The 15,197-nt window shown below is 44.3% G+C and overlaps 1 protein-coding gene across 3 annotated transcripts in view; it reads left to right on the top strand.

Moving 5' to 3' along the window:
• The first annotated feature begins 3,406 nt into the window (after positions 1-3,406).
• Hspa4 (heat shock protein family A (Hsp70) member 4) overlaps positions 3,407-15,197 on the top strand; it is a 43,408-nt gene continuing 31,617 nt past the window's right edge. The window contains exons 1-2 of one of the 3 annotated variants that reach the window (XM_059270537.1): positions 3,407-3,801; positions 14,507-14,564. In XM_059270537.1, coding sequence (XP_059126520.1) covers positions 3,695-3,801; positions 14,507-14,564 — 165 coding nt within the window. In that variant the 5' untranslated portion in view covers positions 3,407-3,694. Of the gene's footprint in view, positions 3,802-4,642; positions 4,738-14,506; positions 14,565-15,197 lie in introns of those variants that run through there. The other 2 variants (XM_059270539.1, XM_059270538.1) reach the window with 2 other exon arrangements.

The following is a 15,197-nucleotide window of genomic DNA, read 5'->3' as shown; positions in this document are numbered from 1 at the left end:
ATATATATATGCAGGCAAAACACCCATACACATAAAATAAATTAAAAAAATTGTAGGGGCTAGAAAGATTGCTCTGCTGTTAAGTGCTCTTATAGGGTTGGGAGTGGTGGTGTATGCCTTTTATTCCAGTGCTTGGGAGGCAGAGGCAGGCAGATCTCAGGTGGATTCCTGAGTTCAAGGACAGCCTGGTCTACATTGTGAGTTCCAGGACAGCCAGGACAAAAAGAGACAGGGTCTCACTGTGTAGACGTAGCTGGCCTTGAACTCTCAGAGATCTATCTGCCTCTGCCTCCCCAGTGTTAGGATACAAGGTGTATGCTACCATACCCAGCTTAGTTTCATTCTTTTTTTTTCAAGGCTGCATATTTTGCTGCATGTATAGGTATATGGAACACTCGAAATATCCATTTACTGTGCAAAGCTCTAGGTTCAACCCCCAGTACTTACTGAAAAACAGCAACAATAACAAATCCCACTTGTGGACATTTAGATCTCTACTTTTTGTTTTGTTTTTTCAAGGTAGGGTTTCTCTGTGTAATCCTGGCTGTCCTGGAACTCTCTCTGTAGATCAAGCTGAGCCTGCCTCTGCTTCCCCAGTGCTGGAATTAAAGATGTGTGCCACCACCACTCAGCTGGCTATAGTTTCATCCAGGTTGGCCTTGAATTTATTGTTATTCTAGATCTGGCCTGATCCTCCTGATTCTAGCTCTTGATTACAGGCATGTACAGCTATGCCCTGCTCCTTTTGGCTATTTTGAATATGTTCCTTTCTTTTCAAGGTCTCACATAGCCCCGGCTGGCCTTTACCTATGTAGCCAAAGTTAGTCTTGATTTCCTTCTGATTCTTTTGCCTCAGCCTTCTAACTGCTGGGATTACAGGTGTTTGCCACTATACCAGCTTCTTTTCATTTTCCTAAAGGATTTTCTTGTCTCCAGTCATTAAACCCTATCACCCTTTCCAGGTAGCATCTGATAATTGTCTTTAGCTTAATTGTAGAAATCCTTCTGATAATTGGCAAATTTAAAGGTGGTAGCGTTTTGGCTACTAGAGCATGAAATGCCTCCAGAGGCAGCAATAAATTCAGAGACTCTTCTGTCAAAGAGAAGTGGTAATGTACTTTATTTTCTTGGATGTTTGTTTTTTGAGTGATTGCTCTTACTTGGATCTGTCCTCTAGCAATACAAAACTTACTGTAGGCCCAATGGTGTGGGGGATGGGGAGAAGACTAAGCAGGTAAAGGCACTTGCCAAGCCTGATGACCTAAGTTCAATGCCTGGAACCCACAGTGGAAAGAGAGAACCATGTACCCCAAGTTGTCCTCCGATCTCTACATTTGTACCATGGCACATACACATATAGATAGGTAAATGTAATTAAAATAAATAAATAAATAAAACCCTTACTGTAGTCTTTAAACCATACCAAATATCTATTGCTAGTTTTTGCCACTTTACCACAGCCTTTTTCTTTTGTGAAAAGTCTTCCTTGTCTCTACCATTTTGTGCTGATAGCCTCTGTTAGATCAGGACTGATGGGGTGAAATAAAAGAAAGGGGAGACCAACTTCTTATGGAATCAGAATGGTACTTTAATCAGAACAACTGTAGGACAGCGTTCTCTCCTCAGGAGTGGAGACTGTGTCAGGACTCTGGGGACTTGGGGTTTTATAGGGCAGTCAAGGGAACTTTTGGGTGGGAAGATTTATTCTACAGACCTATTTTCTGCTTTCCCAAGCTCACAAATTTCAGTGGAGTCCTTACTGTGTAGGCATCCATGCCTGGAGTTCTGACATGTTGATCCCCGGTCTGGAGCCTCCCTGCTCCTAACTCCTTGCTGATATCTACTCTTCATGCATGGAGTTTTTCAGGCGCTGAGGCCTGTAGGTTATTAACTCCTCACTCATCACCTTTTACTAACATCCCTTTGTAATCCAGGCTGTGTGAGTGTGTGTGCATATGTAAAGTTGGTATATGAGGATGGCCATGTGTTGCACAGAAGCTTGAGGAGAGAACAGGTGTTCTGTTACTCTCTGATGTAATTTTTGGAGGCAGGGTCTCTCTCTCTGAACCTGGAGCTCTAGTTTTTTTGGACAAAGCTGGTAGTCAGGGAGCCCCTCCAATTAAACTCTTGTCTCTGGCCTGATAGGTTCTGGATTACAGGCGTGGGTGAGAGTGTCTAGTACTCCCCCCCCCCCCCCCCAAGACAGGGTTTCTCTGTGTAACAGCCCTGACTCTCCTGGAACTCGCTTTGTAGACCAGGCTGGCCTCGAATTCAGAGATCTGCCTGTCTCTGCCTCCAAGTGCTAGGATTAAAGGCCTGTGCCCCCACTGCCCAGCTTCACATTAAGTATTCTTAACTGTTGAGCCATCTCTCCAGCCTCTAACTCACATTTTCTTGAGGCTTACACGCTGTAAGGCAATCATAAAAAAAAAAAGTCACAAATAAGTGAAACTTCAAAATTCTTACAATTTTGTGGTGTTGGGGATCCAAGACCTTAAGCATGCAAGTATTCTACCACTGTGCTATATCCCCAGCCACAAAACAACCGGAAACTAGAAGACTCAAGATTGCAATCTCTGTAGGCCAATTATCAGAAATGCTTTGGAGCTACTCTCCAACTCTCAGTAACTCCCTGGTTAAACTGGGGGGGTCACTACAGTGTAAGATTCTTTAGCTTAACCCAGGTATGTTGGAGCATTCCGGTAATCCCAAAATTAAGGATGTAGAGACAAGTGCATTAGAATTTCAAGGTCATCCTTGGAGGCTGGCCTGCATGAGATTTTGTACCCCCCCCCCAAGTGCTATACATATGCATTAGTCATAAAAATTTGCCACTGGTCTTAGCAGACCTTCTGGTCCACAGAGCGTGTTGTCTGGGTCCTTATTTCCAGCTCAGGGATATGACTCATCTGACCTAAGGACGTGAGTGGTGAAAAGCAGGCTGAAAGAGTGGATTCCTGTCTTGGTTAGCGCTTGTCTCTCACACTCACTGAGCTTCACGTAGGGCTCATCTGATACAGTAAATGCAGGATTAGCTCGCATTCACCGCGGGGACTCAGAAAAACCGCGGAGGGCCTGCGAAGCCACCGCCGGAAGTCCCACCGCGCTGACGAGACACAGCGGAAGTGGGCCCCACGCGGCTCTCAGAAGCATTGTCTCACTCCCGCTCGCCTACTTCTGGAAGGTAGGCGCTCTACAGCTCACCGCGGCTGCGGGGGCTTCTCTGCGCAGGCTCAGCCGACAACCTGGCGTCAGACCGCTTTCGTCCTCTCACTTCCTCCCCAGTTTCCTGTGCCAGGACGTGACGCCATCCCTACGTCTCCGGGGGGCGGAGCCTCAGGAGGAAAATCGTCGGAGCTGCGGGGGGGGGGGGTGTCTCGCGAGAACATTCCGTTCCTGCGCAGTTCTCGCGCTGCAGCCCTGCTCCTGTCGCAACGAGAGCCTTCGAGAGCTTCTCCGCCCCCGCTACCGGCGCCTCCTCTGCTGCCGCGGAGCCGGAGCCGGCCTGAGCGGCGGAGGCTCGTCGTCTTCAAGGACCCAAGCACCCTCGTGGACGGTCGCCCGGCTTCGCCCGCCTGTCCGCGGCGCCCCGTCAGCCCACGCGGCTCGCCCTTTCCACGCGCCAACCCCGCCGGGGTCCGTGTGCAGTGTCGGCGGCCGGCCCTGGGCCCGAGCCCGAGCAGTAGCCGGCGCCATGTCGGTGGTGGGCATAGACCTGGGCTTTCAGAGCTGCTATGTCGCTGTGGCCCGCGCCGGCGGCATCGAGACGATCGCTAACGAGTATAGCGACCGCTGCACGCCGTAAGTGTGGGCCTGCCCGGCGGGGTCGCCTCGTTGTCCAGTTGAGGGTCGGCAGGAGACCCCTGCCGATTGCCGGGTCCCCCCGTGGCTGCCACCTGCTTCGGAGTCTGGGCCTGCGCCAGGCGCGAGGCCTTTCCCGCGGGCCAAACGAAGGCTTTGAGCCGGTACTCTTGATCGGCGGAGGGCACGAGTAGGAACTGAAAGGGAAGGCAGGCCTGAGACCGTAGGATGGACCGCCCTTCCCTCCTTTTTTGGGGAGTGGGGTGGGGTGGACCTGAAACTAGGGTCCAGGGCTTGCTGAGCTTTGTTGAACCCAACAGAGGTGGGAACTCTGCACACAGAAAGCGTTTAATAAAAGTTAACTTGAGTAGATGGTGGCCTCCAGACTGGGAAGCGGTCTGAGGCCCACGTGAGTGGGGGCGGGGTGGCGCCCGGAAGATGTGGAGTCTGAGCACCCAGTGCTCAGGCCCCTGTTCCCGGCAGTTCGCCATTGGGGTGGTCAGTATACATAATAAGAGATTTAATAAAATTGATGCTTTTCTTAATAGCGTTTCAGCCCTTTCTCCCTATCGTTTCTGGATATTGAGTTATGTTGGGTCATTCTTTGCCCAGTCTGCTCACCTCGTCCTTAGCGTTGCACTTTTCCATGCTAATGAATTCCAGCCGGATGCTGGCCACAATTGTTAATGCATGACTCAAGGGCTCACTTTGACTTCTAGAACTTACACGAAGTTATGGGACCAGTGTAGACAAATCTCCAAAAAAGATGACTCATAACAGGCTTTTTTTTTTTTTTGAGTGAAAGGGAGCCTACCTTTTCAATATATGTAGATAGTTTTTTTTTTTTTTCCTTAAAGGACAAATTCTCCCCATGTAGCCCAGGATGACCTCAGATTTGCTAATCCTGCCTCTGTATTCCAATATCTGGGATTACAGGTGTGTTAAAAATAGAACTTTTTAAATCTACTGAATTCCACTTAGACAAACTTTTGAAGAAGCTCTGTTATTTCTGGGTTCACAGTTCTGGTTCATTGTTCCATCTCGAGTTTTAAACCAGTCTTCTGTGGTAGGTTTCTTGTAGGCCAGGCTTCTGAGATCACTGTGTCTGAGAAGGACTTTGAGCTCTTGATCCTCCTCCCTCTACCTCCCACAGTGTACAGGTATATACCATAACACCGGTCTTATGCACAGCTAGGGATTGAATCCAGGGCTTCAGGCATTCCATACAAGCACTCTAGCAACTAAGCTGACCAGTCCTCAAGTTTTTTAGTGCCACAAAGCTCTGGGACCATTATCAAAAATATTTTTTGAACATTTTGCTCACCTGCCCCCTTTGTCTGTCAATCTGCATTTCCCATTTGTCATTTTTGTGTATTTTTTGAGACAAGGTTTTTCTGTGTAGCCCTGGTTGTCCTGGAACTCACTATATAGACAGGATGGCCTGGAGATCTGCCTTCCTTTTGCCTCCCAGAGTGCTGGCATTAAAGGTGTGCACCACCACCGCCTGACCTCAATTGCCATTTTTTTTTTTTTTTTGTTTTTTTGTTTTTCGAGACAGGGTTTCTCTGTGTAGCTTTGCGCCTTACCTGGAACTCACTTGGTAGCCCAGGCTGGCCTCGAACTCACAGAGATCCGCCTGGCTCTGCCTCCCGAGTGCTGGGATTAAAGGCGTGCGCCACCACCGCCCGGCTCAATTGCCATTTTTAAACTGGGTATTCTGGCCTGTATTTTCCAGAGGTATATCATGTACTGCTTTTTGAAAAGTGTTAAAATTTTGCTTCTAGGCATTTTAGCATTAATTTCATATTAGATTATGCTTCCTCTGGGTTCTCACTTTTATCTCTTAAAGTCATCTTCCTAAGGAAATTTTAACAGGCTGAAGAAACGGGCTTCTTGGTCCTCACCTGCCTAGAATTGATTACACTTTAGTGGGGGGAGGAGGAGAGACATGACCTGAGGAGCCTGAGGCTTGGGAAGCAGTGCTCCTATCTTTCCTTCAGATTGCCTTAACCTGTTACCTCTAGACAGCAGCTGTGGCAGAAGTTTTGTCATGAATTATTTGAAACTTTAGTTGTTTTCCTGATGGCAATTAAATTTGCATAAAGACTGAATAGGTGATTAGATAGACCATGTGTCTGTGTCAAGGTAGCACCGACATCCTGCCTTTGCCTTAGTTTCCCAGGTGTTTTTGTTCATAGCCACGCAAGGAATTATTATTTTTTTCTTCTTTTTTTGAGATGAGGTCTATCTACATAGCTCTGGCTGTCCTGGAACTCACTATGTGGACCAGATTGGCCTCAAACTTACAGAAATCTACCTTCCTCTGCCTCCTGAGTGTTAGGATTAAAGGTGTGCACCACCACACTCAGCTGTAATTTCTTTTTTGAGGCCTCAGTGTTTCTCCACTGGCTTTGAAAGAACGACAGAATGTGATACTCCTGAGTGCTGGAATCATGGTGTGCACCACTATGCTTGGCTTCATTTAAGTGCTCTATGCTATGTATTTGATGAACAGATTTCTGTGGTGGAGGCTTGGCTTCCCAATGGGAGCAGAAAGCACAGGGCCTTTGCTTCAGGTTGTAGAAGAATGGATTTAGATCTCATAAGTATGCAGAGACTGTTGCAGCTTTGTTTTAATGTGAAAGTGGAAAGGTCCAGGTCTCAGTGGTTTGGCTGTGACAGATGTATCTCATTTTCAGTCTAACACGCTCCCACTTGCACTAAGTCTGCAAAGGCAGATGAAGCTTTATGTATGTACTTCATTTCAAACTGGGATTGACTTAAGCCAGAGGAGTAGCCAGGTCTTTGCATTTCACCTCCTTTAGCAGATACCAGTGTGACTGGTGGTATGTGTTAAGTACTGGAGATTCTGTGATGAACAACAAAATACCCAGTCTTGCCGTCATAGGCATGGTAATGGAAAAAGCCACATGCTGAACAAGGGCATACTATTACTATCTGGTGAAGAACAAAGTGGAAAAGTACAGATAAAGATGAGAGTGTAACAGAGAGCTGGTTGTGGGCTGTAGTTAGAGCGTGCTCTCAGAATGTTGTTTGTGACCTGGCAGGTGGGTAGGATTTACATGGAGGCCATGATGGGCTTGAGGAGGAGTTATTCCAGCAAATGGGAAGACCTGAAGTAAGCAGAACTTGACAGATTGAGGGGATGATGGCTCATCTTGAGGCAAGGCTTAGGGGATTCTTACAATTTTCATATAGGTGCAATGGAAAGTGATCTAGCTTTTAAAAATATGATTGGCAGCCTGTCGTGGTGGCCTAGGCAGAGGCAGGAGGATTTCTTGAGTTTGAGGCTAGCCTGGCCTACAGAGCAAGTTCCAGGATGGCCATAGCTACACAGAAAGACCCTGTCTCCAAAAAAAAAAAAAAAAAAAAAATCCAAAAAACCTAAACACAAAAATGAGATTTTTTTATTTTTTATTTTTATTTTATTTTACTTTATTTTTGAGACAGAGTTTCTCTGTAGTTTTGCGCCTTTCCTGGGACTCACTTGGTAGTCCAGGCTGGCCTCGAACTCACAGAGATCCACCTGGCTCTGCCTCCCGAGAGATTGGTTTTGTGAGACTGTGAGAATGAACATTGGAAAAGAGAAGAAATAGGTCGGTACCCAGAAAGTTCCTATAGTATTTGGTTTCTCCTTGTGTGATAGCAGTGGGAGAAATGAATGGCTCTTGAGTAAATCTGAAGTTTTACATTTAATGTTACTTTTTTTACACTAGTATTGTGCATGTAGTGTGAGCACACGTGCTTTGGCATGCATGTGGAGGTCAGAGGACAACTTGGAGGAGTTAGTTCTCTCTGCCACAATGTCTCCAAGGTATTGAACTGTGTATGTAGCCAAGAATTGAATTTTTGGTTTTACAGCTTCCACTGCTGAGCACAGGGATTATAAGTATACACTAGTATGTCTGGCTTGTCTTTTTCTTAGTGTATAGAATAGTAGTATAGTACCAGAATATATTTGCCAGTAGTCTTTTTTGTATTTCCCTCTCTCCTTGGGAGATAGGGTCTTGAATTTATGATCCTGCCTCAGCCTCCTGAACACTGATACAGGCATGAGCTGCTGTACCTGGACCTTTTTGTATTTTTGATTAATGTTCCATTAACTATATTATAGTGACACTAAAATCTGGAAATCTGTGCACTATTCTTAAAAACATTTTATGTATTTTTAATGTGTATGGGCGTTTTGCCTGCATGTATGTCTGGGCAAGGGTGTGGGATCCTCTGGAACTGGAGCTACAGACAGTTGTGAGCTGGTCATGTGAGTGCTGGGAATTGAACCTCAGTCCTCAAGAAGAGCAGCCAGTGCTCTTAACCCCTGAGCCATCTCTCCAGCCCCTCTTGAAATGCATAAATATTTGGCCAGTAGTATGTCTTATCTAGAAAAGCTAGAACTTTTGTTTGTAAGAGTTACAGTTTAGAACAGAGGGTCCTGCTCTTAAGTGTGAATTAGTTTCCTGTAATGACAGTTTGGGATGGAGGAAAAATACTGTCCCGCTGTGATTGTAAGTGCTCCTAGGGGTTTGTGCAGAGTTGACTTGGTGTAGTGAGTTGCACAGACAAACGTGTAAGCAGAACACCCTTGCATATAAAATAAGGGCGCATGCCTGCTGTTCGGAGTCTCACAGCCCTGATTATGAATTCTGGGTTTGCATTTTATTTAGCTGTTTATAAGAACTTGTCTTGAATGAGCTTTTCATTTACAGAATTACGATGATTAAGTGTAAATTTTTTTTTTTTTTCCGAGACAGGGTTTCTCTGTGTAGTTTTTGTGCCTGTCCTGGAACTCACTCTGTAGACCAGGCTGGCCTCAAACTCAACAGAGATCCACCTGGCTCTGCCTCCTGAGTGCTGGGATTAAAGGCGTGAGACACTGCCGCCTGGCTCAGTGACATGCTTTTTAAGAAGGTGAGAACTGTTCTCATGTGTCCGATTTTGTTTATATATATGTATATTTATATACACACATGCACACACATATATATACACACATATATGTATATGTAAAAGATTGAATAACTCCAGCTGTGAAAGGCATTTTCATTCTATTTATTTATTTATTTATTTTTATTTTTATTTTTGGTTTTTCAAGACAGGGTTTCTCTGTAGTTTTTTTTTTTTTTTTTTGGTTTTTCGAGACAGGGTTTCTCTGTGTAGCTTTGCGCCTTTCCTGGAACTCACTTGGTAGCCCAGGCTGGCCTCGAACTCACAAAGATCCGCCTGGCTCTGCCTCCCGAGTGCTGGGATTAAAGGCGTGCGCCACCACCGCCCGGCTCTGTGTAGTTTTGCGCCTTTCCTGGAACTCACTTGGTAGTCTAGGCTGGCCTCGAACTCACAGAGATCCACCTGGCTCTGCCTCCTCAGTGCTGGGATTAAAGGCGTGAGCCACCACCGCCCGGCGAAAGGCATTTTTAAAAATTACAAAATTGTGCTGGGTAGTAGTGGCGTTTAATCTCAGCGCCTGGGAAGTAGAGGCAGGCAGATCTGAGTTCAAGGCCAGGCTGGTTCTACAGAGTGAATTCCAGGATAGCCAGGGATACACAGAAACCCTGTCTCAACCGAAAAAATAAAGGAAAAAAATACTAAAAAAATTGTATTGTTGGCTTGGTGGCATACACTTAGCACTTGGGGTACAGCAGCAGGTGGATCTGAGTTTGAGGCTAGCTTGATTGATACGGTTACAAGCCAGCCAGAGCTACATAGTGAGACTTGTGTGAAACAACAATAAACCCCCAACTGCTCAAAACAACTGGAACTTGTATTTATTTGTAGTTTGTGTGTGTGCTACAGCAAGCATGTGGAGTGAGACGTGGCATCAGTTTTCTTCTGCCGTGTGGTTCCCAGTGTTTGAACTCAGGGCTGGTAGCAAGCCCATTTGCCAGCTGACCTTTTATCCTCTGTGAAAGGCATTCTTTTTTGCTCTTGGAGATATATGTTAACCTTGGTACTATTAAGGGAGATGTAGATTTTAAAAGAAACAACCCACTTCAAGGAAATTAATGTATAGATTAATATTCCAGGGATCCAATGCTGACTTCTGGACACTGGTGGTGCACAGATGTATGTTCAGGCAAAACACTGACATAAATAAAATAATAAAAGTTAATTTAAAAAAAAAAGCACTTCATGTTAACCAAAGTGTTCTGTATCAAATTGTTCAGAACAGTAGCCACAGGCCACACTTAGGCATTGAGTTGTTGAAATGTGGGCGGTGGGGTCTGAAGAACTGAATTTTACATATTATTTAAAGTTAAATAAATAAAATTCAAATAGTTTCCTGTGGCTAGAGGCTGCATTGTTGGAAAGCATGTGCCTATAACCCTATGATAAGTCACGATTTGTTGTGACTTACACCTCACTGGCCTTGAACTTGCAGACATCCACTTGCCCCTGCTCCTGAGCGCTAGAATTAAAGGTGGGTGCTTCCATGCCTGGCTTGTTGAGGCTTTTTGCATTAAGACATTGTAGGCATGTCACAATTGATAGTGAACTTTTTGCATTTTTATGCATATACAAGTGTGTGTGCCTGCTTGTTGTGTGCATGACTACATGCTAGTGTTCAAGTTGACCTAACTGTTGATTTTTAGATTCACTCATAAACTGTGACTTAGAAGTTGTAAAACAGTCTTTCAGAGTAGGAAGCAACTAGATTAAAAATCAAAATTGAATTTCTCATTATATGGAAATTAAGCCAAGTAGACTAAGTTAAGAGGTAAAAATGATAAATTTATTCGACTTGGGAGTGTGAAGTGGAATTGGGACAGTTTTACTAAGCAGGGGATGTCTGAAGGACCAGTATATTGCATGTGGCAAAAGTTGTTTTTAGTGAAGAGGGAAGATTGCGAGGCTTTATAGGGATTGTGTTGGGGTCACTATGAGTAGTTGTAGAGCTTGGCTTGTAATAGCAGAGGCCTTAGGTTCCATTGGCAGGAGTGTGGGATATGTTTGTGGGCAGTTGGTTTTGTCTGGAGGGTAACAGGGACCATACTACTTCAGTTACTAAGTAAACAACTATAGGGTGGTGGTGGCTCACACCTTTAATCCCAGCATTCTGGAGGCAGAAGCAGGAGGATCTCTTGAGGCCAGCCTGGTCTACAGAGTTAGTACCAGGATAGCCAGGACTACACAGACACCCTGTCTTGAACACCCCACCCTGTTCAATGGGAACATTGTCCATTTTTAGACATAGTAATACTTAAAAATCAACTCTTTAAAAAACTATTCTTTGGGAATTTTACGTGTATGTACAGTATATTTTTAAGGTAATTACCCCTAGCTCCTTCTTACTTTGCCTGGGTACCTGTTCCCCATATTCTCCTACACCAACTTCATCCCCACCCCCCTATAACCTACTGAGACTAATGCTGCCTATATATGTTTAAAGAATTGCCAGTGCATCCTTCAATTAAATGATTACTGGTCCTTCCTCCTCCCACCATAACTTGAACCCAGGACCTCCTGTGATCTCAGGTATTCTGATTGAGTCCTTACCACTGAGCTGCATCCTCAACTAATTTATTCTTTAACAGTTTCATGCTGGCATATAATATATTCTGGTCACACTTGCCTTCCTCCACCCTTGTGACTTAACACTTAAGGTCTGAACAAAGGCCTACTGGAAACAGGGAAGGTGAATAACATTGTCTTATGTTGGCACTGTGGTCTTGTAGCTCAGAAATCTGATCTGGTCATTTGTAGAAAGATGGAAGTTTGCCAAGGGTTAGGCGAGGCAATTTTTTTTGGAGTGTGATTACTGGGGTAAGATTGTGTGGGCTTTTTTTTTTTTTTAAGGACAGTTTGGCCTGTGATTAGCACCATTTAACTGGCACTTAATTTTTATGTATGTATGTATGTATCTAATCTAATCTAATCTATCTATCCTATCTATCCTATCCTATCTATCTCTCTATCTATCTATCTATTGGTCACTGGTAGCTATTTTTGAGCTTGTCACCTGTTTTTTAAAAAAGTACTGCTTCTATTTAGGCCTAAACAAAGAACTCTGATTCAGAGAGAAGTTCATGAGCTCTCAGTCTGTGTATGGGACAGTATAGTGCATAGAGAGGCCTGCACCTTTTGGAGAAGGGCTTACAGGGTTCTTAGTCGCTGAAGCTCAGAGAGGCCTAGTATTCTCTCCAGCCTCCTGTTAGGGAATATTATTTTAAGGTGTGTTACTTTTGTTCATGTTCCATTTGTTTAACTCTGTGAAGTGTGTTACTGTGTCTGTCTAAAACCTGATGGTCTAATAAAGAGCTGAACGGCCAGTAGCAAGGCAGGAGAAAGGATAGGCGATGCGGCAGGCAGAGAGAATAGAAAGAGAAGTAAGGGCGAGGAGAGATCTAGGGGCAAGAGGAGGAGGAGAATATCAGGCCAGCCGCCCAGCTACACAACCAGCAACGGAGTAAAAAAGAAAGGTAAACAAAAATAAAGAAAGGTAAAAGCCCAGGCGCAAAAGACAGGTTAATTTAACGTTAAGAAAAGCTGGCAAAAAACAAGCCAAGCTAAGGCTGGGCATTTATAATTAAAAATAAGCCTCCGTATGTAATTTTTTAGGAGCTGGGTGGGCGGGCCCCTCAAAAGGGAAAAAACAACTTCCCTCTCCCCCTTTTAATGTAACTTAAAAATTTTAATACGGCTGGGTGTTGGTGCACACCTTCAATCTCAGCAGAGGGAGGCAGAGGCAGGTGGATCTCTTGAGTTTGAGGCCAGCCTGGTCTACAAAGTGAATTCCAGGACAGCCTAGGCTATGCTGAGAAAACTACCCCCCCCCCCCCCGAAGTTTTTAAATATGTTTACTGTGTGTGTGTGTGTGCGCGCGCGCGCGCGCGCGCGCGCGCGCGCGCAGGGGTCAGAGAACATCTTGTGGCAATCAGATCTCTTCTACCTTTTGGGTCCTGGAGATTAAACTCAGGTTGTCATGCTTGGTGGCCCCTCCAGGACTCTTATTCTTACTCTGCCGAATTGGAAGATATAAGTCAGTGTTTTCTGTAGGATAGAGAAGATTAAAGCTGGAGTGTGAATTACAGAGACATGATCTAGAGTTCTGAGTTCATCACTTTCAGACCCTAGATGAATCAACTTACTAATGATTATTTCACACTTTTTCTCTCGGATAAATGGTGTAAGATAGGGTATTTCTAAGGGCAAAGGATGTAATACACAAAGGAAGCAACCAGTAAAGTCACTGTTAGCAAAGTAGGAAGAAGAGAAAGCCAGTTACTGGAAAGGGAAGTGATACATGAGCATAAAGAGAATATGACCTGGTTCTAGGGGTGTTAGGTTACAAAACAGAAGTCTAGATAGCAAAAGCACCAGCTCCTTAGCAGTCTACTTTTTTTTTTTTTTGGTTTTTCGAGACAGGGTTTCTCTGTGTAGCTTTGCGCCTTTCCTGGAACTCGCTTTGGAGACCAGGCTGGCCTTGAACTCACAGAGATCCACCTGGCTCTGCCTCCCGAGTGCTGGGATTAAAGGCGTGCGCCACCACCGCCCGGCCGCAGTCTACTTTTTAAGCATAAATAGTGTTTTCTTTGAAGCCTACAAGCAGGTTTCTGCTTTGGGTGTTTAAAAGAACAGCAAAGGGGGTTGGAGTGATGGCCCAGTGGTTAAGAGCACATACTGTTCTTTAGATTCCCAGCACCCATATCTGGCAGCTCACAACTGCCTGTCATTCCAGCTTTAGGGGATCTGATGCCCTCTGTTCTCACTAATACGCAGACTTACACATATACACATAAGTACATAATAAAAATATTTTTTTAAAAAAGCAAGTAGCTCAACCAAGTATGTGTACAGTGATTTGAAAAAGTGTTCAGAGGTGGAGATGAAGTTCTTGGCAGTATCCTATTGAGTCTGCAAGCTGGTTCTAAGTAAGTTATTTTTTGTTGACACGAGTAGGCCAGAGTTGTTCATTTTTATTTTAGATGTGCGAGTGTTATGTCTGCATATATGTCTCTGCGTCACTTGCATACCTGGTACCTTCTGGGGTCAGAAAAGGGCAACAGAGTTACAGGTGGTTGTGAACCATAATGTGTATACTGGGATCGGAACTCCTGTCCTCTGGAAGAACAGGAAATGCTTTTAACCACTGAGCTCTCTCCAGCCCCTAGTTGTTTTTAAGTTTTTGTAGACTGTATTCATTTTGAAATTGAGCTGTGTTAAAAATAAGACTTTGATTGATAGTGATATGGGAATACATTGCTTTGTATTGGAATTTGAACATGAGATGTGGAAGGTTAGGGTGATCTTGTCCCATCTATCTCTCTTTAGTATTTTAGACATGGAGTTATGAAATCAGACCTGTGCTCCAACCTTTAAATGACAAGATTCAGTCCATTTCATGGACAGTTTTTTATGCAACAGAAATGTCAAAATCATAGACATGTCATGTGCTGTTAAAATAGATGGCCTACACTTGAAATCATATATCAGCAACACTATTAGGACTCAGCAGGTGTATTTGTGTGTGTGTGTGTAACAGTAATAATTAAAAAGAGACCACAGGTTTAAGGGAAGGGGGAGGACATGGGAAGGATTGGAAGGAGAAGGGGGAGTGATGTAATTATATTTTAATTTTAAAAATTCAAGAAACACATGGCTTTTAGCTGATCCTCAGAAATATTGCCTGCTGGGGTTTCAGATGTATTATACTAAAGTCTGATTCCTAAGTGTTGGTTTTGTCTTCTAGGGCTTGTGTTTCTTTTGGTCCTAAGAATCGTTCAGTTGGAGCAGCAGCTAAGAGCCAGGTACAGTGTCCCTCTTCCCTCCTAAAATGACTTAGTTCTCTGAATTTGTCCTTCTCTTCACTCAGCGCTAGAGCCCTTTTTTCAAGTACTTGTGGGAAATGACACTTGGCATGTAATGTTTGATGTAAATTGCTAATATTTGTTATTACCTGGATTTTTTTTTCTTCTTTTTGAGGTAGGGTCTTCCTATATGTCCCAGGTTCCCATAGAACTCAATTTGTAGCTGAGGCTGGCCTTCAACTCAAGCTCTTCCTGCCTCAGCTTCCCATGTGTTGTGTGCTAGCACACTCAATCTACGCAGATCTTTTTAAAGCAAAGGGTTACTAACCTTTGGTGTTTGAAATGCCTTTTGAAGTCTATTCTGCTGGGCCTTTCATCTTCATCATGTATAAGGTTAAGGTTATTGTTAATCAGGTTCCACAAGAAAGGATACTATATCGGAAGGGGCATATTAAAGACTTGCCATGTTCTTTTTCATCCAGGATCTTGATATATTTGCTTGTTTCTGAGTAACCAGAGCAACAAAAGCCCCAAAAATCTATTACCCTGAATGAATGTCTTAGGTATCTGTTGAGCTAAGGAGTTGCATGTTTGACCTTGTTAGAGTTCAGTCTGGAGCAACAAATGCATGAA

The sequence above is a fragment of the Peromyscus eremicus genome, chromosome 8a (assembly GCF_949786415.1).
Source record: "Peromyscus eremicus chromosome 8a, PerEre_H2_v1, whole genome shotgun sequence".
Classification (NCBI taxonomy): domain Eukaryota; kingdom Metazoa; phylum Chordata; class Mammalia; order Rodentia; family Cricetidae; genus Peromyscus; species Peromyscus eremicus.
This window is presented reverse-complemented; position numbering and strand designations above follow the sequence as displayed.